This window comes from Solea solea, chromosome 10, assembly GCF_958295425.1.
Source record: "Solea solea chromosome 10, fSolSol10.1, whole genome shotgun sequence".
In the NCBI taxonomy this organism is placed as follows: Eukaryota; Metazoa; Chordata; class Actinopteri; order Pleuronectiformes; family Soleidae; genus Solea; species Solea solea.
The window spans coordinates 4,519,633-4,544,146 of NC_081143.1; the positions used below are offsets into that span (position 1 = coordinate 4,519,633).

A 24,514-nucleotide genomic window follows, 5' to 3' on the forward strand; every position below is an offset into this window, starting at 1 on the left:
CTGTTGATAGTGTAGTTTGGAGTCACCAAGACTCAGAAGTGAATATAGCAGGGAGAAACACATCTCCCCGAAACAGTTATTTTCACTTTTATTACTTTATGACATCCGTGTAAATAGGTTATTTTTTTCCCCATTTTTTAAATATATATTTATATATATAAAAATAACAAGGACATGGAACTTAATTCTCTTCTCATTCTGCTGGAGGCTGCAGAGTATTTGGAAAGAAGAGACAGAGGTATTTCAACTTGACAGTGATTATGTTGTCGTGATTGTTTCGCGGACGGTGTAAAAATACTGAGACGTGAAGTTTTGAACGTGTCCTGCCACAGTGCAGGTATGATGTCACTTTGTAGACAATGGGACACAGTGGACACTACACAGCCTTTATGCTTACACAGAATAACTGCAGCTCGTGATGTGAATGGTGCCGCGCGCGCGCGCGCGTGTGTGTGTGTGTTGTTGTTGTTGTTGTTGACGACCGTGTTTTGCAGCATTATTTTACACAGCGCGGTGTTTATGTGCGTAAACAAGAATGACATTGAAATGGTATGATAATGGCAGATAATTACATGGCTACATGGGGCTTGTGTTGACATGCATGTCTCTTGGAGCAATGTCGCGTCAACGCGTGAAACTAACTTTAATTCATATGTGTTTGTGTGTACAGAGGCAGAACATGGTTATGCGTCTGTGTTGCCGTTCAGTAGCGACTTTTCCCGAAAGAAAACGAAAGCATCGCCAATTTCCAGAAAAACTCAGAACAATAGGTAAATATTTCTGTTTTTTCTTCTTCTTCTTCTTCGTTTCTTTCCTTCTATTTGACTGTGTCCGTGTCAGCTCATGACACACGCACGCACACACACATGCACACAGAGCTGCTGTTTTCATGCACACTGCCATCTTTCTTGCTGCCTGGGCTGGGCTCTCTGTTTTGGTCTCTCCAATAAACACTGCCACGCGTACACTGTCAACTCTGCTCTCTCTCCCTCTCTCTCCCACACACACAGACACACACACACACACACACATAGAGTTCTAAAACACGCCTCATGCTGATAGACATCACACCCAACACACACACAACCCTTACTGTCTGTCTCACCTGTGCAACACTAGGATTTGCTCCATTTTCATGTGGTCTGAGGGATTTGTGCAACACACTTTGCATTCTTTTTGAGGACACTCACGTTCCCTAACCTTAACCATCACTACAGTCTTAAAGTTATGTGGACCAGCCAAAATGTCCTCACAAAGACAGAGTTGTTTGACAGTTGGTCCACACAGCATATTTATGACATGACATGCATAGCACACACACACACACAGAGTGCTCATGAAGGTCAAAGCTTCTAAACAAGACATTCAGATGATTTTCATGATCAAAACAAGAGTTTTCGGCATGTTTCTGTTGAGACACCAGCCTAACATTAATATATTATATACTAACATTGTCGACCAATCCGTCATTTTCTTGGAATAAGCCAAAAAACAAACAAAATTATAATTGTGTCAGCACCAGTCTTTATTGAGATAGTTGACACACTGGACGGAGTCTTTACTGTCCTCACCCTCGCGTTTAGGGTTATATGCTCAATATTTGTCCCCATTTCCCCAGGTTATCTTGTCCAGGTTGAACTCATGTCAAGTGTTTGTGCTGCGTGATGTCAGTCCACTTTCATTTGTAAGAACGAGAACACGACATCTGATAAAATAAAACCAAAACTATTGTGTGTAACGGTAGCGTAGGGAATCACAGTCAGTCTTATTTCCTCAGTAATGAGTCTGACAGTTACATCATTGCACACACAGCATGACAACCCATGGTAGCACTGTTGTAATTACACTCCCTTTTTAAAGCATGTGGTTTTGTTTAAAACATTCTCTGTATGCACTTGCCTTCACATACCGTTAATACACAGAATGATATAGTAAGTGTGTGTGTGTGTGTGTGTGTGTGTGTGTGTGTGGCAGGTAGGTGTGGTGTCTAAAACAGGCACCTACACATTGCGACAAAGACAGGGTTTCATGCACCAGACCTGCGTTTCCCTCATACTCTCCAATCGCTCTACTAGTTTTTTCAAGCAACAACAGGATGCTTAAGGGGACAGTGAAGTTAAAAAAGAAACAAAAAAAACAAGTTGAACTGAAACCATGTCTCCAGTTGAACAGAAGCTAGTTCATTTCTTGTCGCATAGAACAAAAACTGGTGTTTTAGTTTTAGTTTGTTATTCTTTGTGTTTAAAAAATTTCCTTACACAGAAGGTAAAAACCCTGGTGGAGTTTCCTGGTTTATTCGTAGGCTGTTGTGACATGAAAACACAACTCAAAAGAGTTTTCCTGCTTCACACTAAATTTTTGAAATCTAAACTTCCTGACTGAGCTTTGGCAGTTTTATATCCCGAGTTTATAACATCAGACAACACAGACCTTTGCATAGCACACCGTCCTCTTACATAACATGTAAAGGTGTGAGTGTTAACTTGCTGTTAATACACTTCTGTGTGCATTCTTCCCCTGTGAAGACTGCTGCATGATTTCCTGGTCTTTGCCTGGGATATTCCCTCATTTGAACTTCCTTCACGGCGAAGAAAAGCTGTGTGTTGGTCTTTTGCATCAACATATCCGTGGCAGTTCAGCTTCCTATGCTTGCTCTTGAATGATTCCGTGAAGGCGCCACATTATCCCAGTTGCAAGGTCAACTGTAACCCCTTTGGTGCAGATGCCTTGGCCTTTCCTGTCACAGCTGTGCTTTCATGAGCTGGAGGGCTCTCGAACAGTGGAAAATCTGAAAAAGCTTGTTGTCAGTCTGGTCTTTTGTTGTTGCTGTTTTTGTTTTTATTGCCACGGTATCCATGACAGCCTTGTGAACAGAGGGCCTGTGTCAGATGGACTACAGTGTCCTCCTCGCTCCCAGCTGCGCATCATAATAGATATTCTCCTCAGAATAGCCCACACGCAGAGGAATTCTGTAGCGTCTAGGCCTCCAGACGTCTGGCTGTGTTTTTATCCTATGTCCATGCTGCACTTCAGTCAGCGTGTAGCAACAGCAGCAGTGCGTGCACGCTGTTAGTATGGATACAAGGGGGTGTGTGTGTGTGTGTGTGTGTGTGCTCCACAATCGCTGACTAATGTCACACAGACAAGGGGGAAAACAATTTTCTGCACTGGGCTTCATTTTTGCTCTATTAAAGTATTACAATACTAATCTCTTGGCACATTTCCCTGACTGCTGTTGCTTGGCACTGTCTTTCAAATGTCTTGCGTTCACTAACCCAAGCGATCACCCTAGGATTGTTCACGACGTCGTTACATTAGTGCTATCATGACACTCATCTTTACCTTTTGTCTTGTTGCTCTTCCAGGTCGTCGCACAACGAGCTAGAGAAACACAGGTAAGGTGACACTTCTTTGACCTACACTGCAGCTCTCGCCATTATCTGATTTGCATGCATGACTTTACCTTGCACTGTTGAATTCCTAACATATCAAATGAGGGGTTTACTGTCTACAGGGAAATGTCAGATAGATTTCTCTCTGTCAAAAGCACGAGATTGGATCAGAGGTCATCTTCAAAGGGCCACAGATTTAATCAATTACTTCCTCGTGTCTGAAAATGGATAATAAGCTCATTTCAAAGAGCGCCTTCATGTTGATGACATCTGTTTCCATTGCTCGGATTGAAACTTGTTACTTTGTGTGGAAGGGAATCCTGTCAGTAATGTGATAATTCTGCCTAAACTGCTGCTGTGAACGGAGGCAGGTTGAATCTGGCCTTTGATGCTCATTTGTCCAACGTGAGACTCACTTTGACTCACTTGTCCCACTGCAACTCCGAAACATATACTTCACGTTCCTCCCACAGCTCGCGCTAATGTGATGCGGTTGCTCATTAGAGGCACACACATCTGCTTTGACTTCATTAACACATCCAAAGGGACGCAAGGCCGCATTGTGGCGAAACACAAACTTGGTAGAAAAAGCAAAGCGGTTTGTCCGTCGTCTCCGTTTGGATCAGTCACCAGTGCCACGCCAGCTTACTCTTTAAAAACTGCCAACCCCGAGGATTTCGAAAACAGCTGATGTGACCGAAGGCATGTGAGCCGAGGCTCAGATGGGTGTGTGAGGCTGCATGTGCGTGACACACTTTCAGCCACTGTGAGGGATTGGCTTTTGCCCGTCACATGTCTGATAGTGTGAGTAATGGCTGTGCACAGAGCAGAGAGGGACAAGTGCAGACATATTCCTCTCTGACCTGAGACACCGACGAGGCCCCGAGCTGATTACACTGCAGGTGTGTTGAGACACATCAGTTACCAGTGACGGGGCGTCGCCGGTTACCAATAAAGTGACGGCCAGTCAAACTGACACTGCCAGTAAAGTGTTCCATAATCAGTTTACTCACTTCCCTTGTTATCACAATTTCCTCAGGATTCTAAAAAAAGCCCCGTTTGCAGCGTCATGACTGCAATGTTAATACATGTGACTTCTGCTAGTTACTATGCCAAAGAAAAACATTTGTAAGGGAAATTCTGCTTTTAATTCTCCCTCTGCACTGTTGTCATTCTATATTCTATATATATATATTATGTCATATTAAGATATGAATCATTGCATCGATTCAACGGCACATTTAAGTTGTTGTTTTGGACTCTTTATCGGGATGGGAAGGGGAAGAAAAAAAAACTGTATCAAGAACACCTCCTTATTTTCCACTCATGAATGCTTTTTAAGGATACATTTCCACCTACTTATTTGTAATGACAGCTCTGCTGTGACAAGGTATCACTCTGATCGTTTGCAGCACAAAGCCCTTAAAAATTCAATCCCTGTCTGGGCTTGTGGCGTCAAATTACATTGTCATTACTCCAACATACAGGTGTTAAAGGGTGAAACGGGGACTTCAGGCCTTGGCACAATCACATACAGTGCAGTACATACTGTATGTTCACCTACTATAGCTGTTCCACTAAATAATAGTGTTGTCAGAACGTTGATTTAAAACCAGTTCTGATACTATACGGTAATTATTTAGACATTCCGATGTGCAAATATTCACATATCCAATATCTCTTGGTTTTTAAGCTACTGGTTGGATAAAGATTAGTTGTTTGGTCCGTGAAATTTTAAATTTGGTTCCCAAACCTTGAAATGATGATGTTCTTAAATGTCTTGCTTTGTTTTCCAACCACAATTATTCACGATTTCTTACTTTCATGGAACAAAAGAAGACGCTGAAAAGTCTTGAAGCTGGATTTCATTATTAAAATAAAAAGACGATTGGATGATTAATCTAGTAATCCATTAATAATCGACTAATTTACTTTTTCCTCAAATTTCACAGACCAGACCAGAAGTGAAAAAACACCTAGAAACTAAACATTCATTTACAACCCCTGTGGTTGTGCTACTTGATCGAAACCAAAACCAGATCCAGTGTTTTCAGTGTCCTCAGTTGATCTCTGTCTGTCTGTCTGCTGATTCATAGGAAAACCAAAAGTCTCCAGCTGTCCAGTCCAACTAGTTTATTGACCGTGTGACTAGTTTGTGGCCTCTGGTTCAAAGTACTGCGTCATATATCATGGCGTGAGTTGAGTTTCACGTTCCTCGCAAACTCCAGGGAGGCTCCGCTGTTCGAAGCACTGACTCACCATCTTTGTTTGGTCACGTGACGTGTGTGTTTGTCGTGGCAGAGAGACACCCTTCCATTGTATGTGCACAAGCTAGACGGGCGATGGCTGTCGTTCGCTGTAACCAACTAAGACTTTAATCAGTAGAATCCGACTTGGCTGTTCAATATGAATATTAAAGGATTAATGTCATTTTGAAGTGCCAGATTTTTGGTTGGAGGCTCAAGGTGGCAGCGGCGTTCACGGAACTATACTAACAAGTAGCTTGAAGCTGACTTGGTCCAGGACATCTGAAAAACATCATCAAACATCAAACATCATCTTGGGTGTACTGGTTGACCTGGAGCATGATGAGTAATAGACCAAGCCTGCATTGTTGTGGTTTCTATTTTTAAATTCCAGCAGACTAGACATGGGAAGTGTATAACTACCTGCCGCCAAATGAAAACAACAACAACACGGTTTTGTTTTCCTGGAAACAGAAACGATAAGTCCGATACAGTACACTTATTTGCACACAGAGAGGAAGTACGGTCTGATCACAGGTGGTCACAGACACGTCGAGATGTATAAGAGGCAAGTGGGAACTTATGCAGTTAGAGAAGTTAGAGCTGTGCACAAGGGATCAGATCACCTGAGATGCATGTTAATGCCAGGTTTGAGCAGGGCCTTAATCTCCAGGCTGGCAGCCGGCCAGCCTGGTCCCTCAGGATTGTTCGTCCTCACACAACCTGCTTCTCTGCTGCTGCTGTGACAGCTCTGCAAAGACCATCCTGTGGGTAACTTTGTTCTCTCTCATTGCATGACACAGGACAGAGCTGCAGAGCATCATCTTGACGTTTCTGTGAAACCAAATTCTGCACTGTGGTTGGCCTCTGATGGCATTGCTTCCTTCCCATTTCTGACACCTATGACGACTTGCTCATGCCACAAGCTTTGTTTTTTTGTGTGTGCAGACGTTTCGTTTCCCACGTAGCATTTGTTTACTGGAAATCAAGTAGCGCAGGGCAGGGCAACTGGTGCGTTAGTGGTGCTTACTTCAGTCGAAAAGCCTAGTCTATTTTTATCGGTCCAGACGCCACCCATGACAGTCAGGTGATCTCAGTTTCATTTTTGCTCAGCATTTGTAGAGTGATTCAAACAAACAGCACATACAACTGAATGATACCTGTTGAACTTAACTCGAAATGTGTCTACTTCATGGACACAGGAGCAGGTTCTCAGTTTGTCATGGTCCAATGCTCTCCTTAATTAAATGTACTCTGTGTCTTCTCCTTCCAGCTGTAATGAATGACTTATTAGTTTTGTGGAGCCTTTGTTTGAAGTAAAACCTGCCTATATTTGTGTGAGAATGTGTAGGTTACAGCCCATTCTGGCCAGTCAAAAAAAAACCCACAGGTTTTTGACCAATGGGAATGTGTTTAGCTGGGATGCAATTCTGGGTCAAAAGACTCTGCTCTGCACGCAGGTTTTTATTGGCTTTGGCCAAGATAGATTAGCAGTAGTGGCTAATTCAAGACAATGCAAATTCCGGTGTCATTTTCGGTGCAATGTTAAGACGCACCTTCTTCTTCCAGCTGTTTGCGATGAATGTTTTCAGTAAACCTTACTTTTTTATAACTTTATAACAGATTTACTTGCCACCGAGTTTGATAGAATGTTGCTGAGCTCCATCGCTCGCACTGCTGTTGTTGTTTTCTCCTTCCTCTGACTCATTTTGTTTCTGGTGCATTTAGTGAAGCCACATTTCATGCATGGGTGAGAAAAAACACACACAGGGAAGAACAGCCACTAGCATTAAGAATGGTGTTTTTTTTTTTCTTTTAGCACGTTAACCCAGGTTCAAAAGTACCTGCCAATTTTAGTGTGAAAGAGGCTTAAGCCCAACTGGGGAGAAGCAGCACTTAACTGAACTGTTTGAGTTATGGCAGCAACACAGCCCATGTTACTTCACCCTTGTACCTTCTCCTGTTTCTCCAGAGACCACATCTGTTTTTCTGTTATCTTTTTTCCTTTAGACTCAGTCTTGTGCCTCTCTTTTTTTTTCGTAAATGTGTCTGAGTCAGCAGAAACCTGAGGCAGTAAAGGAGGAGAAAGGTCCTCTTGTGCCCATGCTCAGTCCGTTGAGGAGTAAATCTTCCTCCGTGACAGAGAATTAATGTGCAGAGGTGTTGAAGGACATTTTAATGTGGAGTGTAAACTCCACAGTCACTGTGAAGTCAAGGTCATAATATGTCCACCTCCTGCTTTCAAATGTGAGTTCATTAAATGCCTTGTTTGCCTCGTACATTCTGCCGATTAAACACACTTTACTCTTGACAGTTCTTGGTGTTTAACGTGGTTTATCACATGCTCACATGATTGCATGTGACTTTTTTTTTTCTTCCTTAACTTCCTCAAATGTCACTCTGTCAGTTACATTCCTCACAACTGATTTACTAGCTCATCATTCCAGCCTAATGACTAATGAGTGATGCACCGTATCGGCTCTCATGTAGGCCGTAATTGACATTTACAGCAACATTTAAATTTTGACTTGAAATCAGAGCTACATTAAAGTGGAGTATTTTTTAATATTTTATTTAGCTGTAATGTCAGAAGATCGTGAAAAATATGAATTAAGGAGAAACCAATTCAGTGTAACACGAGGGAGAAAGATGTCTAATCCTCACAGTTAAGAGGCTGGAACAAGAGAGTGTTTAGAATTTAGAAAGTTGCTTCATTTACAAATGTACTAACAGAGGAGATACTGAGTGAAAATGCCAACTAATAAATTCTTGGATTGTTAAACAATTTGATGCATAAATACAGTTAATCCAATAAATTAACACTGCAGTATAATTACAATGAAGTCCTGCTTACTGGTATCACCTTGAGATTCTCCTCATAACCTTTTGCATCATTGTCCAGTTTGCCAATAACAGGATCTGTCCAAATTGTGTCACATGTATTACTGAAGTCAGTATGGATACAGCGCAGTCTTGGTTGTAACTGCTGAAAGAACCGTGCACAAAGAATAACAAACATGTTGGTTAGCAACAGCAGTCACACAAGACCGCTCCGCCCAGAGGTCACCGGACACTCACTCTGTCGTCATAGCCAGCTGTGGTCGCTGCACGTAGGCGATCCACGGATGACTGTGTTTGCATGCGTTAGGTTTTCGGTGGGTGTTTGTTACACACATGCACGGAGACATTTGAGTCTAGTGAGGTGTAGACCTACATTTGGGTGAGAACATTCTTTCTCCCTCTCAGGTGTCGCTGCTGCAGGCTACACTACGTTTCTGTGTCAGTAAACACGGCTCATCGCCGCGGAGCAGCTGATGCTCGTAAAAACAACCGCGTAGAATGCGATTAAACGGGGTGTGTGTGAGGTGTGTGAATAGCTTTTAACGCTGCAGTGTTGTTGATATTATGATTCTGCCTCTGTTTGGCCACGTTCTTAATCTGGAAACAGGATACACTGTCAGACCAGACCAGTGGAAGTTGCTGGTGTTTGAAACTGGGGAAGCTCATTTCATACTTACATAAACACTGCAAACGAACAACTAGAACAAGAAACACAGTGTATACAGTACAGTGTACATGTACAAACTAACTGTACTCGGCTACATCGCCGAGCAAATAACGCACAACGACCAGCTATTTGTCTCCAGACTTCTCCACACAGGACTGAGGTCCGCCCACTGCTCCGTTGACTCTGAGAGAAGCTGAGCTTCAGTGGAAGTCGAGCTCACTGAGTGAAAAAAAACTACTTGTGTCGTCCCATAGAGAACAGCTGAAGCTGAGCTTCAAATGGTTAGAAGACAAAAAATCACGTAAGACGATCCGTCGTCTGTGATAAACAGCTGATTCTGAACAAACTAGCGGCACATGCTAATCGCGTTGTAGCACACGTTTTAGTATTGAAAGGTATAACACATTTTAGAGGAAGTTGAGCTTCCCTTGCTGTCTTAGAGCAATCGCTAGTGGACCTGACTGAGGAAGCGTTTGTGTGTGTTCAGCAGCAGTGCAGGGGCAGGCGAGGACAAGAAGAAGAATTCTCCTCAAAACCTCCATCTGTCTTGACCTAAAACATCACTTTCTTTGTACAGTATAAGAATTTCGACGATCTGAACACCAATATACTGACGTTTGAATGTAACAGACATTTGTCTGTATTCAAAAGTTATGCACTACTACTACTAAACGAATGAAAACAAGAAGAGCAAGAAGGAAAGAGCGTTGACTGAACCATTCAGGGTTTTGGGCCTGGGCCCTGTGTGCCTGAGGATGAGGGTGGGGTGGGGTGGTGGTGGTGGGGGAGGAGGAGGTGAAGATGTTTTTGTGTGCTGTCAAAGGGAGAGACGTGAGGCAGCGCAGGACGTGGCTGCTCTATATGTGTCGAGCAGGCAGCCTGAAATTCAGGTCAGCAGAGAATACACACATACGCTGGAATGTAGAGTTAAGTAAGAGAGGCGGTTTAGGGGGGAAGAGCTTGTGGGTGGAGGGGGGTACACAAAACTAGCGGCCCGAGCATTACTAGAATGCTCAACAGCTGCATCCACATTGGCTATTGCTTGTGTTTACAAGCAGAGGATCATAATTGAATATTTGATAATGCAATAACGGAGTGGCTCCGAGCTGCAGACTTCTTTTTTTTTCTTTTCTTTTGACCACTGTCAGAACTTGTATAAGTCCCTGGGTCGTAATTATCTTCTTGTTTTTCTGTCTAATAACTTTTGAGGATGTGGAAGATTAACTTTTTGTGTTTATCCTCTCTTAAACTGTCAGATGGATCTTGCGACCCCTGTGGGCGGATCCCGAGACCAAACCTTTACAGTCGACATGGAAGCTGGAATCCCCTCTCATTCCTGTGTTAATCATTGACGAGGACTCATTATAAAAGCACTGTCAGGGGGAATGTGTTATTGAGCTCACTGAACTTGTCCCTGCTGATGCACTGTTCAATGCATGCAGCGGCGATAACGTCCGGGTCTGTCATTTGGCATTGTGTTGAAATGGTTTGGAGATGAAGAGGGACGCCTTTATTTACCCCCCTGTCCTGTCTTCTTGCTCACACTCTCTCCTGTTTCTCTTTGACGTCTGTTTTTCTGGTCAGATGTCTCAGCTGAGGAAGGGGTTTTGTAAAGATCCACGTGCACATGGTAAACAGTTTCAGCGCCCTGGCATTCCCTAGCACACCCAGTGGAAACTCCACTTTGTTATAATAGGGGACTACGACGATATGTGTGAACAGCACACTGCCTAATTCTGTGGTTTCCTGTTGTTTAATCACCAGTTACGCGTGCTCCTCTTTCTTTTGGAGTAAATCTCTAAGTAGTGTAAGTCGGACTGCTCTAATGCCGCATGCTCAAATTTCTGCTTGCGTGTGAGTGCAGAGTCACATGAGCTCCATGATCCTGCTGTCAGGAAAATGTGTTTATGGGGGACTTGTATCCTTCTGTGTCACCTCGCCGTTGCCACACCACACAGTGGGTGGGTGTGGCCTCCTCGATGACATAAAACAAACACAGCTTGTCCCAGACGACTGACATTTCATAGCACGGTGATAAAAGCCTCTCATGTCTCGCTGCACGTCTCTTTGTGCGTCTCGTGTTTCACTGACGTGGTTTCATATGAGCCACTTTAATGTTGTTTTTTCTGAGACATCACATCAGAGATCTGTTAAATGTAAACATGTCGAGGGCAGGGGGCGTGAAGGTGACAGTGGGCCCGATGAAGTGAGCTGCTGAAAGAGCCAGTGTTGTGTTTGTCGGCTGGTCTCTGCATCAGGCCCCTCACGGCCCTCAAACCTCCCGCCATCTGCCTCGTTACTCCCCAGAAACCTGCCCGCCAGATGTTGAGCCACTCCACTGGCAACCCCGAATTCCACCACCTCACCATGGTGATGCACACTCACGCAATGCAGCCCCCACTTTCGCTGCACCAAAACAGAGCTGTGCTGTAAACAGACCGACGACACGCACAAGGTTTCTGTTTTGACAAAGTAAAAGACTGAGAGACTATTATAAAGTGAGTTAGAACCCTTTAGAATTTCAAAAAGGGGAATAGTTGAATTATAAACACAGTTCCTGTTTTAACTGTGCCACTTTATTGGTAACTAAAACTGAAAGGGAGCATTTCCAAAAACGATGGTATCAATCCATGATTGCGATTTTGTTTCTTTATTTTTTGTTGTCGTATTTCCACATTTTAGTAAAGAGTCATTATTACTGATGAGAGTGATGGCTAAAGCTGAACAATCCCATTCAAAATCTAATTAGATGCTGTTGTCATGTCACACTTAACAATTTAATTTAGAGACTATGGTTGCAAAGGGGTGGAAGATGCCCGGTAAATGTCCGGAAACCTTTTTGGGAATTTTGAAAACATCCCATGGGAATCATGGGAAAATTTCTGCAGCCTTATTAGAGACACAACTTCCAAATTGCATTTTGAGGATAAATATTTGCTTTGTGCTTTAATCACAGACGACCCGCCAAGTCAAAACAACACCACTCTTTTCCTTAACTTCGACGGCGAACAAACCGAGTCAGCTCTGGCTGTGTTGTGCTCCGACGACCCTTGACCTTAGTTTAGCAGGTTTGGCTCTGTGCCAGACAAGTCACTCTGTGGTGTGCATATGGGTTGAGGAATGTGCCGGGCTGCAGCACGCTCATTAAGACAGAGCAGCGAGTGAGCCTTCTCAGGCTCTGCAAGACTGCAATCACCAGAACAGTGTGTGTTAGAAACAGTAAAGCTGTAGAACTGCTTGTGCACATGCTTTCATTTGCATCCATCCGTCGTACACAGGCTGCTGTGGAAAGCAAAGTGACACATCTCATCGTCTCTTTTTCCTTTTCCGAGTCACAAACTTTGGCCATATCTGTGAGAAAGGCCTGGTTTGTACCCAGTAACCTTGGAGCTAAGTCAGCAGTTAAAATAGCTCGTTCCACTTTCAGCAGCGCGCAGCTTTCTGAGCAAAAGTTCCTTTTATTTTCTCCTCTGTCTCTGCTTTGTTTTGGCACCGAGCCCTCGGTGGAGAGGGAAGAGGAGGGGAGGGAAGGCCAGAGATCAGACACAAATCATCCCGTGGTGCTCCACACGTGAGAACAGTCAGGTGGTCATGTCTCTGCAGTCTCAAATCAGATACTATTACGTCCTTCCATGCAGAGAAATAACATGCAACTTCAATTTTGCAGTCTTAGCGAGTTTCGTTGCCAGAATGTATTATTATTATTGTTATTTAAGGTTAGGTGTCGAGTTGCATGCGCTCCACTGTGAAAGCTTAACTTCTGCACGTGCTGACTCACAAACATGAAATGTGCCTTCAACTCTGAAGTGACAGCACACCAATAGTCTCAGACTGTGACGCTATTCATGACTGGAATATCAAAAGAGGGTTCTATTTTCAATCCAGACTAATTTCATGTGAATCGAAACCATGCAAACTGTATGCGCGGCATTCGTCTGGCGCTGCACTTTGCACGGCTGTTTGTGCCAATTTGATAAACACTGCATGACCGGGGCTGGGCTGAGGAATAACAAATGTCAGTGAGGGGAGGGTCCTAACTCCAAATCAGCTGTGCACGCTGAAGAAAAATAAGTGAGTGTGTGTCTTGAGGTGTGGGGAACACGTGCTGCAGGGACACACCACGACACATCTCATCGATATGCATCTGAAACATGAAGCTTTCCGCCACATTTTCTGGGGAAAGCACTTTGGAGTGTAAATATGAGGCAGCAACGTGCAGCACAGAGAAAAGAATAACGAGGCACAACTTGATGATGTAAATAAAGAGCACCAATAGCCGTTGATACATGGTGACATTTCATTGCTGTTAAAATTATTATTGTAAATGATGTTGTAGTTTCCTCATCAGGCCACATTCCTCCTCGAGCCACTAGAAGTGGGAGGGAAGTTAAGTGATGTCCTCTTCTATTCACTGGAATTGATTTCATTGCACCACATTTTAATTGCCCCACTGCCCTCAATTGTAAATATTTAGTAGAATTCAGGTGTTTTGAGGGCATGAAAACAGGCTATTGTTGCCATTATCTCTCATATCGTTCCCAAAAATATATAATATATACATTGTTCCCGGAAGACTGCGCATCCCCTGGCTGTGGCGTGACAAGTTGTCTACGTTTGATGAAAAGAAGCAGTATATCTGGGGGGCTTTAATACCAAGCAGTGGAGACATTCATTTTTATTTTTCATGTGGTAAAAGCGATGGAGAAAGTGCATCTGTGCACATTACAGCTGTTGCGTGCCAGGTAAAATATGTGGTGAGCATACAGGTGGGGCCCGTGATGAATACGTCTGAGAACAGCCAGAGTTTTCTTGGGGTGTTGGGGGCGGGGGGGTGGTCAGGCAGAATATTGAGGGCAACGCCTTGTTTTTGTTTTTCATTACAAGAGAGGGAGAGGGAGGGAGGGGGGTACCCATTGGTTGCCCATTGGCTCAAGTTACCCTTTGGATCATGTGTATGGAGTACTGCCTAGTGCAGCTGAGCACACTGCACTCAAAGAGCCCTTTTTTCAACCCAAGAGAAAGTCATCCACTTGCTCGGACCCCACTCCCTTCCAAAAAAACACCCCTCTCCCCACCGTGCTGCAGACCCCCAGCTCCTTCCTGCTTGCTTCCCCTGGCTGGACTCCAAGTGCTTCATGTGGCTAGACTGGGGCAGGTTGGAGGTGGACCCCCGCCCCGGCCCTCAGAAGACACTTGTTTTCCAGTGGGATGAGGGTGTGTTGATGTTGGCAGGGTGGAGCAGAAGGGTGGAGGTGGAGGGTTCAGCGGATGGGGGAGGCGGGGGGGAGCTGCCTCCTGGGAGGAGAGGAAATAAAGGAATGAGTGCACTTTCACACGCCCTTTTTGGGGAAATTCAAATGCACCTGTAGAGAGGTAGCGATGAATTTGAAGTTGAGAAATCGTTCCGATTATTCAGAGAAACCGTTGTGCTTCTATAGCTGCAAAAGATGCTTAAATCATTTAGGACTACTATACTATACTAAGTCCTTGAAACTCTTATTGTGACAAAAGGCCATTCTTCTTACGTCTTACTGTACGTCATGTGATGAACACAGGTGACACCCTTCCTCAAAAACGGGGTAAAAAAAAACAAACAGGGAAAAGACTGTGTGTGTTAAGATTGTGGTCTTGTGAATTAGCCGTGGTCCCCCGTGTGCGCGACTCTGCCGCCAGTCCCAGAGAGCTTCATTTCTCTAATCAGGTTTATTGTGGTTGCAGTGATGGCCAGGGGAGACCTTGCATTGTTGGAGTTTGTTTACTGTTCAGCCAGAGTTAGCCAAAGGAACCAGAGAAAAGGGGGAAGGCTAGTCCAGAACAAAGAAACTGTTCATGGACTCGCCTGACTAATGGAGGATTGAAAGGCCTTTATGAACAAAGTTGAATGGACCAAGGACAGAGAGGGGGTGTAATCTGCTGATAAAAATGTTGTGAATAAAACTAGTTCTTAACATTATTCATACAAAGTCACTGTGTGACCCATACAGAGATTAACTTTGTTTCATTGCCACTGTCCCAACACTAAATGCTGCATCTAGTGTGTATTTACTTGCTGGTCCAGGGTCGCTGGCCTGAAGGCTTTTGGCAAAGAGGCAGTGCTTCTGAGGTCACAGTGTTGTGTCAGAACACATTTCTGTTCAACTCAATCGTGGTGAGTATTGTTTTTTTTTGCACCTGTTGACTGAGGTGAAGAAGCTTCTCTCAGACACAGAGGCTGTTAAATAAGCTGTTAACGAAGCAGAAGTGAGGACACCACAGGGAAATGTGAAAATCAGGCTAAATCAAGTGGGTCTGGACTGCAGATTGTCTGGGTCAGCAGGATGTTGTCATGAGCATTCAGCTGAGAGGTGGCATCTGCAGACAACCGTCTTTCTCACTCGCTGTGAAAAGAATTGCATACATATGTATATATATATATATATATATATATATATATATATATACATATATATAATGATGTTGCAGTAATGTATTGTGCATACTTGTTAGAAAGAGTGAGTAATTGCTGGTGTAAAGTTAGAGTTACATAAAAATGAAGGCTACATGCCGAGGACTCGTGTGAATCTTTGAATGTGTGTCACATGTGTCTGTGTTTTGTATCGACGTTTCCTCTTTTCACTGTCATGTTGTCATGTTGTGTTATCATGGGCCTCTGTAATGGACTTTGGGCTGATTGGTTTATTGAACATTGCAGAGCAGAGCATGGAAATGAGACTATTTATGTAGTGGAAACTGTGAGAGTGAGTCTGTGCTGGTTAGAGACGTATACTGTCATATATACTTTTACACATTTACTGAGATGAGGACATTTGCATTGCGTGTGTCCATATGAAAGTCATTTCCTGGAGCCTCTGGAAACTTTGCACTTGTGTCACCACAGACTGTGCACCACCTTAATACGTCAACATGCATGCACGGTTATACACGCAAGCCCCAAGTCCTGACTAAAACTGTCCCGTCATGGAAAAAGTCCACTGTGTGAGATGTAGTGACATCTAATGGTGGGACTGCAGAGTGGACTCCTCTACTCACTCACTCTCCCTTTCTCAAGTGAGTCAAGGAACTACGGTGGCCTGGGCATACCAGAAATATGCAAATAGTCTTTCTCTCCTCTCCCAAAGTAAACATCTGCTGCTGTAGAAACACGGTGACCTCTGTAGAGCTGGCCTAAAATACATCTTAAAGGCTTATTCTATGGCTATAAAAACTAAATTATTTTTATTTCAAAGTGATAATACACTTACTACACAACATACTTCTGAGTAGTCTATTCAATAAACCCTCCTAAATGTTACAAAATCATCATCCTCACAACCTGGAGGAACACATGATCCTATCAGTCTGCCTGTGTTTGAACCTTCTGACTTATTTGCTGAGTCATCGTGTGCTTGTGTGTTTGCAGACGTGCGAAACTACGGCTGTACTTGGAGCAGTTGAAGAAGCTGGTGCCTTTGGGTCCAGACAGCACCAGACACACCACACTGAGCTTACTGAAAAGGGCCAAGATGCACATCAAGGTACTAAAAAAACAAACTGCTGCATGAAAGAACCTTTTTGGCTTTGATTGGCTTTTCACAGCCATCATTTATTTATCAAATAAAATTTCCTCACAAAAAAAAACAGCAACCCGAGGAGACATCACCAGCAAATCATAAAATGCTACTATATTTATATATATATATATTATATTCTGAAATTGTAATATTCAACATAGTAAATTCAAGATGAATGAGTAGTGAAAATAATAAAATGCCTCAGTTCTAGTATTGACTCAAACTTCTGCTCTGTTTCTACCGTTTCCTCTAGCTGTTTGGTTTTCTCCCTCGCCTCCCTTCAAGTCCCAAGACAAGAACAAATTAACAAATGAGTAAACAAAGGGACATTCGATGGCTGATCTTAAGACAACTGCATGTTTGGTTTGTTTAAAGTCAACTCCTCGTCAACGGTTCATTAACTGTTCTGCAGTACACACACACACACACACACACACACACACACGTGTGTGCGTGTGTGTGTGTGTGTGTGTGTACTGCAGAACAGGAGCAGTGACAGAGAGAAATCCTCACAAAACCTAAAAACATCCACATTTGCAGAATGTCATTTGATCTGAAACCTGGTGAAGGGTGAGAAGAGTTTAGGAAATGCTGTGCTCATGTTGGTGTTGACAAGCAGCAACAGTGTGGTTGGTGGAAAATCCAGACCGAGCGAGTTTTAACCCTTCATTTCCTGTTTACCATACATGTCCTCCATGCTCAGATGAGCCGCGCTTATTCTCACGTCACACGTGTTTGGCTTCTCTTTGACTCACCACCGAGAACTTTCACATGCAAATAAGTGCAAAGCTGAATCCCGTAAATAAGTTTAGTTTAGTTTTACTCTCTTACGTAACAAGCCTCACACAGTCATTTTTGCCACTTCTCCACGATATGTTTGAATGATGCTGTTGTCGAATGTTCTCAAGTAAAATTCCCTCAGCGGTCAACCACACTTTTACAATGTGAGTCTTTTGGTGAACATGATCACGGATTCTTGTGATGTCTGTGTTTCTGCAGAAGCTTGAGGAGCAGGACAGGAAGGCTCTGAATGTGAAGGAGCAGCTGCAGAGAGAGCACCGCTACCTCAAACGCCGCCTGGAGCAGCTCTCGGTGTCAGGCTCCGTTGAGCGCATCCGCACTGACAGCATGGGCTCGACCATCTCCACCGACTCTGAGCAAGGTGCGTCAGGCCTCAGGAAAAGTAGACCGGTGGGATTGAATCTGAAGGGACACAGTTTTCATTTTGGGAATTTAAGTTTAGTCGAAAAAGCAGGTCTGTACGTGATAATAAACATATTTATCTAAATGAGTTGTACAGTACAGACTGTACTGTTATTTAACCAGTGCCTAAAACGCAGATTAATTCCACATCTACTGTATGCACATGAATATCGAGTGAGGTGCCGACACGTTGCTGTCGTTGGCTCAGCTGTTTGTTTGGCTGTTTGCATTCCTCTTACTCTGAGCCACACTGTGATTAGAGAGAAAAGCCACACCATGATAAGCTCCGACCTTGTTAGCAGGTGATGCTCCGGGGTTAAAGGGTGACACCCTTGGCTGTAGCGCCGGTAAAGATAGCTCTCTTCTTGAGCTTAGCTGTGGTGTGCAGAGCTCAACAGCTTTCACTCTGCACGAGGGACACAAACACAAACACAAACACAAACACAAACACAAACACAAACACCAATGTGTCGGTTCCGTCGACCGCCGCAGGTTCAGTTTCAACCCTCATTACCTTCAAGCCTGACGTGGTTTTCAGATCAGATACGGTCTTTTCACACTGTCAAGTAACGGTCACAGCTGTGTGAAGATGAGCCATTAAGGCTGTCTCACACGTCAACACAAAGATATTATTTAACTATCATATCAACATGTGAAATAGTTGAGTAAAGTGTTCAAACCCAATTAAGCATTCATTTTTTTTCATTAAATTTTTATTTTATTAGTCATGTTTGTTCCAATTTTATTAAGTCCGTTTTTATTTCTGTTAAAATTGTAACAGTATTGTATTTTTGAATTAATTACTGTATATTATTGTCATGCAGGAAAGAGATGAGCATTTTTATTTCAGTGACCTCTGACAGTTGGCATGTGGCTTAAACTTATAACGGACTGTTTATTTTTAAAGAGTTTGCCTCTGGAAAACATTTGATCTAATATGCTATAATGCATAATCACAGAAAAAATATCGAGATATATATTGAGTATCGCCATTCAGGTAAAAAATATCGAGATATGAATTTTAGTCCATATCGCCCAGCTCTAGCTGTGATAGCACCAACTCCTGCCTGTTCCCCACAGTTAATGGCATTTAAAATGGAAGGTTAAGCCACAGACTGAGCCGACCCTAATAAAGGTGACCACTGGCTGGGTGTAAATAAACATTTCCCTCGGTTTCCTCTGTTTTTAGACAGCATTCAAAAATAACACCTTATTTTAACCTCTTTTCTCTTTTTTGTGCGCAGAGGTGGACATCGAGGGCGTGGAGTTCACTCCCGTTGAGGCGGACAGTGTGGACAGCATCAGCGACGGCGAGGAAGAGGACCACTACAGCCTCCAGAGCAGCTCCAGCGACACCAGCTACACAGCCACACATTCCCACAGACTGCAGCCGCACCACTGTTAGACACCAGCCTCCCAGCCCATGCCTTTCCTCCGCTCACCTTACCTTCTCTGACCGTTTTGCCATCGCCAACACACCGCCACACACTACCGACATCAGACCGGTCCACAAAGGCGGTACACCCTGAACAAGTTCCTCCTTTCCTGGCCCCCGGGTCTCCAGGAAGCACATGGGGCTGAAATGCCACTCAAGCCTTCCTGACCAAACTACCCCCCCCCCCCCCCCCCCCACCTCCCACCTCCAATCCCTGACCACTGACCCTACCTCACCCAACTGTATCCTGCCTGACCCCGCCCCTCCTTACATGCCCTGCCCTCACCAGCCCCACCTAGTGTTGCCGCAGGCTCAGACAAGAGCAGAGCAGAGTTAGTGGTTTTTATGGGGGATGTCTGTGGTGTGGTGGTCAGCTTTGACTTGTTGATCAGGATTTTTTTCTTGTGCTTTTTGTGTGTGTGCTTGTGCAGGAGAGAAAGAAAGGTTGGCAATAATTCACAGACGAGGCTTTGCACTAGGTTTGTGACGTTAATGCCAAAGTTCTTCTGCTTGTTCTGCGTTCTGTGCCACATCAGGACCTCTCAGACAGTCACACATCTTCCCTTTACACAAAGAGATTTACACCAGTTGCTAATGCAGAGTTTCTGCTTATTTCCAAAAAAAAAAAAATCATTGGACTGCTAAAGAAACGCTTTCAGGAACTTTTTGATTTAACTTGTCGATGGTCGATATGAAAAAAAAGCAGCCAGTTAGCGTAGCTTAGCATAAAGCCTGAAAATGAGGGGACATAAAAGGGACTGTTAAAAACAATTTATCTGCATTTAAGTTTACAACTAGCATTTTTATAAAATGAGTAAAAAAACAAAACAAGATTGTGATTTGTTAGCTGTTTCCTGCATTCACAGTCTTTTTTGCTAAACTAGGATAATCTGCTGAAGGCTGAAGATTATTGTGAATATTCCTTTGGTTTACACTTCTTTAGAAGGCTCTCAACGCAATACAGTGCACCTGCAAGAGCGCCTCCAAAAATAGGACGAGTTTAATAGATACCTTTATACGTGATTAACACATTCACAACCAAAAAACAAACACACTGAGAAAGTTCAGCTGTTTTTAGACAGAAAAGTCCAGAGTTTGCTGCAGGAGACAACAAACCACGCGAGAGGTGACGAGTGACTTAAGACTCTTAGAAGATCTGCAGTTTCAAGAAAATGTCTGGACTTCAGTTCATGTCTGGAAGCAGCTTCTCGTGACTGTAGCAGAAACTGAACACAGATGCACAGTTACTGTCCAACCCTTCATGTCTCCCCTTCTGTTTGCTCGCCTGACCACTCCTCCACACTACTGACCACTACACTATACCAACCTATGGTGTGGATGGACTACTATGCCAAGAAAAGCAAGGAGTTGCCTGAAAAACTAAAACTCTATTCCTTATAGATTGCTCCTTATCTTGTGTCTCAGTAGCTAATTGATGTAGCAATAAATAAATACAAGTGGCAGGTGCTTCCTTGGAGACTCCTGTGAAGCAGAATGAGTTACGGGAGAGTTTATTCTTTACTTTTATACCCAGTAGATGACGAGTGGGCAATTGTGAGCTGTTTTCAGACATGGACTCGAGGCATTTGGTGAACGCAGCAGGAGAAAGTCCCGAGGACATCTCCTCCCAGCTCAAAAAGGGGACACTTGTCCGTTTACTCACTGCGGATGATCTGGACTTCCTCCTTCTGCGCTCTCACATGATCTCACTCAGACATTATGTGGAGGGAGCTGGCAGGACAATCTCCAGAGAATGTCCAGACTTCAGTGCAGCCACAGAATAGACCTGTAGACAAATGTGTGTTAACGTGTCTGGATTTTAACGTCTCTGATTAACAAGTCAAAGCTGGAAACATGGAAATCTCTACCAATTATTCTCTATAGAGGTTTGTAGAAGGTATAAAACTAACATTCAGTTAAACGTCTAATTTCTAGGAACAAAGAAAAAAGAAAAAGACAAAAAGAACCAATTAATGATCTTCTTTTCTCTCTCTCTCTGCTAAATGTTACTTTCTTCTGGAGCTTTGTCGGCACGGCAGAAAACCAGTGCAGACAAAACTCTTCTTCGACTCACTATCGACAGAGGAGGCACTTTCTGTTGCTCTCTGGCCATTTTAATAACTCTTCTCCGGCAGTCTTTAGGGCTCCACGTCCCGACACTGCAAACACGAAAAAGGGCCAATCCACCGTGGCAGGTCTGACCAAAAAAAAGAAAAAGAAAAAGAAAAACTGTGCACAAAACAAAACTCAAAACAAAAAAAACTACTCGTCACTAAAAGTGATTCTAGCCAGTGTAGTCTATATTTCTTGTATTAAATTTTGTATTATATTTTCCTAAATGTTCTCTTGTAATGAAAAAACAAAAAAAGAGTGACTATATCTATCTATCTATATATATATATATATATGTATGTGTGTGTGAGTGAGTGAGTGTGTGCGCATGTGTGTGTGTGTGTGTGTATGTGTGATTGACAGACAGACTCGAAGAAAGGCTTGTTAAAGGGAGAGTGGGGGCAGGGGAGCTGATACACTGGCCCCTCTCCCTTCTTTGACTCTCCTGCTGTCATTCTGTGCCTTGGTGAGCCTTCATCATCCTCCCGCCTCCTCCTCCTCCTCCGGTCCCAGCTCAGGTCACAACCCCCCCCTCCCTCCTCCTCCTCCTCCTCGTCATCTTAAGTCTCATCCTCCTCTTCTGACGGGGCTGAAAACGTTGATTTCGACCCTCACCATGCCAAAATACTTCCACGGGCGAGGGGCATGTGAAGGGAAGACCCTCTGACGAATAACGAAGTAAAGAAAGCCCCTTCTGTCTCTACTGAGAAGCCGCTGTTGTACTTGGCCTTGTCCAGGCACTCCCCCCACCTCTTGACGCCCAACTATCTGCCAGTGCCGCCACTGTCGCTAAAAAGAAGAAGAAAAAGAACACACACACACACTGGTGATCTCCCATGGCAGCTTCCAGTCGCCCCTAACATGGTTACCAACAGGGTTCAAAACTTTTGGGCTTAAGGCATGTTTATCTTTTTTTTTTCTTTTTGTCATTTTACTATGATTGTGTTATGTTGTGTTTGTTTTAGCGGGAGTCCCTGGGAGAGGAGCAATTAAAGAATAATCCAATTGATGGCAGCTTCAGGTGTTATGCTCCGCTCTCCCAGAGGTCCGCTCCCAAAAAATAGTGTTACCCGCTGATCAGGGGACCTCTCTTTGAGACACAGCAATATTACCATCTTGTGCTTTGTGAGTGGGGGGGGGGGGGGAGGGAGGGCGGGCAGGGTTTTTAAGACAAGCAGGTGGTTTTTGCTTTTAACTCTGTGGTGCATTCTCTCTTTTTTTTTGTGACCAACTCTTTTGTTTTGTTTTGATGAGTTTTACATCTGATCTGCACTCTCTCCACATACTGCAGGAGAGCAAAAACGAAAAGTCAAGAAGCAAAACGTGTTTTACATTCATGTCAAAAGGATTTTGTACATGAATGTCTGAGGCAAAAAATGTCCTTTCTTCAGTTTGTTGGTCAGATGAACAACTGAGTAAAATCATTCGATGATTCTCTTGCACAGAACCTCCCTGTAAAAAGATTGACGGGCAGAGATGGAGTGAATGGGATGAGCTGAGGGCCAGATGTGAGATTATTGGGGGTTTTTTTGGGGAGGGAACACTTAACATTACAGTGCAGTAACACATGTGGCAAAGTGCATGTAATATCTTATTTCTAATGCGACGTTCAGCTTGTTAATAACAGTGATAATAGTGTGGCAATAAGAATATGAATTACTGTAACTACACGTGAAACATTTTGGGAATTAGATTTGTTAATTACCAGATAGTAATGTTGAAATCCATCCTTTCATATGTCACACACACTTTTCTCCACTGTTATTACCAAGATATGACTTAGTTAATGCTGCAGAAACAGGGAAGTATGATCATAATACTTCACTATTACAATATTACTACTATTACCGTGTTGTTACTGTACTGTAATGTGATTTTTTTTGAGTCACCGACAAACATATCTAGCACACATTTTTGAACAACTGACTGGACGTGGTGAAACAGTTTTGTTCGAATGCTGGACAGATGTGTTTAGTGTGAAATCCTGAAATATTGACGTGCCTTGGACAAAGTTGTTTTCTTTAAAATACAAAAAAAATAGAAGATGTCGCAGATGTTCATATGTTTAAACCCATGCAGACGCAACAGAAGATGTTACTGCTTCTTTCATATTGCAAAAAAAAAGAAAAAGAAAAAGAGGGTAAACATGTATGACGTGGAAGAGGCTCCTCGATGCAGACTTGGTTTGATAATTCCTTTCTTTTGCTGTTGCACAGAGATTCTACGCTAAGCGTGTTTTTTCCAAAGAGCACAAAAACACTCACAGTGTGTGTGTGTGTGTGTGTGTTTAGGAAAGTCAGCCAGCAGAGACAGAGCGGAGGGATGAAATCAGTGTGAAGCACAAACGGAGGACAGGATACAGGGTTCAGACGCCTGCTGACTAACACAGAAATCAAACACAAGTCACTTCCATGAAATTATATTCCTGCCAAATGAATAGTCACTTTTAAACTTTCCGTGCTGAATGATTTGTAGGAGTAGATGTAATTCCAGCAGAATAGCTTTAACTACTTGTAGGCTTCAGGTCAGCTCATTGCTTTCCAGACCCCGGCCTTTTACTTCCTTTCTTCCTTCCTTTTATGTATCGAAGGCTCATCTTTTGTTCCCGCCATAGAGGAGCAAAAGGAGGTGGTGGGGAGTTTGTTTGTTTGTTTGTTTGTTTGTTTGGGCTGACACACTGTGCAGAGTAGGGAGAGTTCTGTGCCAGAGACCTGTGAATATGTTCCTTTTTTAATATGCATTGAGAAAATGTTATACAAGTTCCTTTTGTTTGTTTGTTTGTTTGTTTGTTTGTTTTTGTGTGTGAGTGCATGCACATGAGTACCTGGTGCTGGCTACATTTTCAGCAAACACTTGAAGGTATTGTGTATTCTCTCATTGTAATATAATTAAAATGTTTTATACATAAAGCTGCTACAGCCTCATTATTGCTTGAAGGAGGACTTATTTTTGGGTGGGTGGGGTAAAAGCACACCAACAAAAGAGCAGTAGGAATTGGCAGATGTTCAGTGATGTGGGGCTTCCTGTTTGGTTTGTGCAGCTACATAACTGTGATCTGCCGTCTGAGA

At 43.4% G+C, this 24,514-nt stretch overlaps 1 protein-coding gene across 1 annotated transcript; it reads left to right on the forward strand.

The window, feature by feature from the left end:
- On the forward strand, positions 1-24,359 carry mxd4 (MAX dimerization protein 4). The gene is made up of 6 exons (XM_058641179.1): positions 1-238; positions 671-770; positions 3,366-3,395; positions 16,546-16,660; positions 17,696-17,858; positions 19,144-24,359. The coding sequence occupies exons 1-6, from the start codon at positions 175-177 to the stop codon at positions 19,302-19,304; spliced, it is 633 nt and encodes a 210-aa protein (XP_058497162.1). The 5' UTR covers positions 1-174; the 3' UTR covers positions 19,305-24,359.
- The last annotated feature ends 155 nt before the right edge of the window (positions 24,360-24,514 follow it).

Excerpts from the sequence above, each read along its gene's own strand:
- mxd4 (XM_058641179.1), top strand. The coding sequence starts at position 175 with ATGGAACTTAATTCTCTTCTCATTCTGCTGGAGGCTGCAGAGTATTTG. Across the intron at positions 239-670 it reads TTTGGAAAGAAGAGACAGAG|AGGCAGAACATGGTTATGCG; the intron begins GTATTTCAACTT and ends TTGTGTGTACAG. Across the intron at positions 771-3,365 it reads AGAAAAACTCAGAACAATAG|GTCGTCGCACAACGAGCTAG; the intron begins GTAAATATTTCT and ends TTGCTCTTCCAG.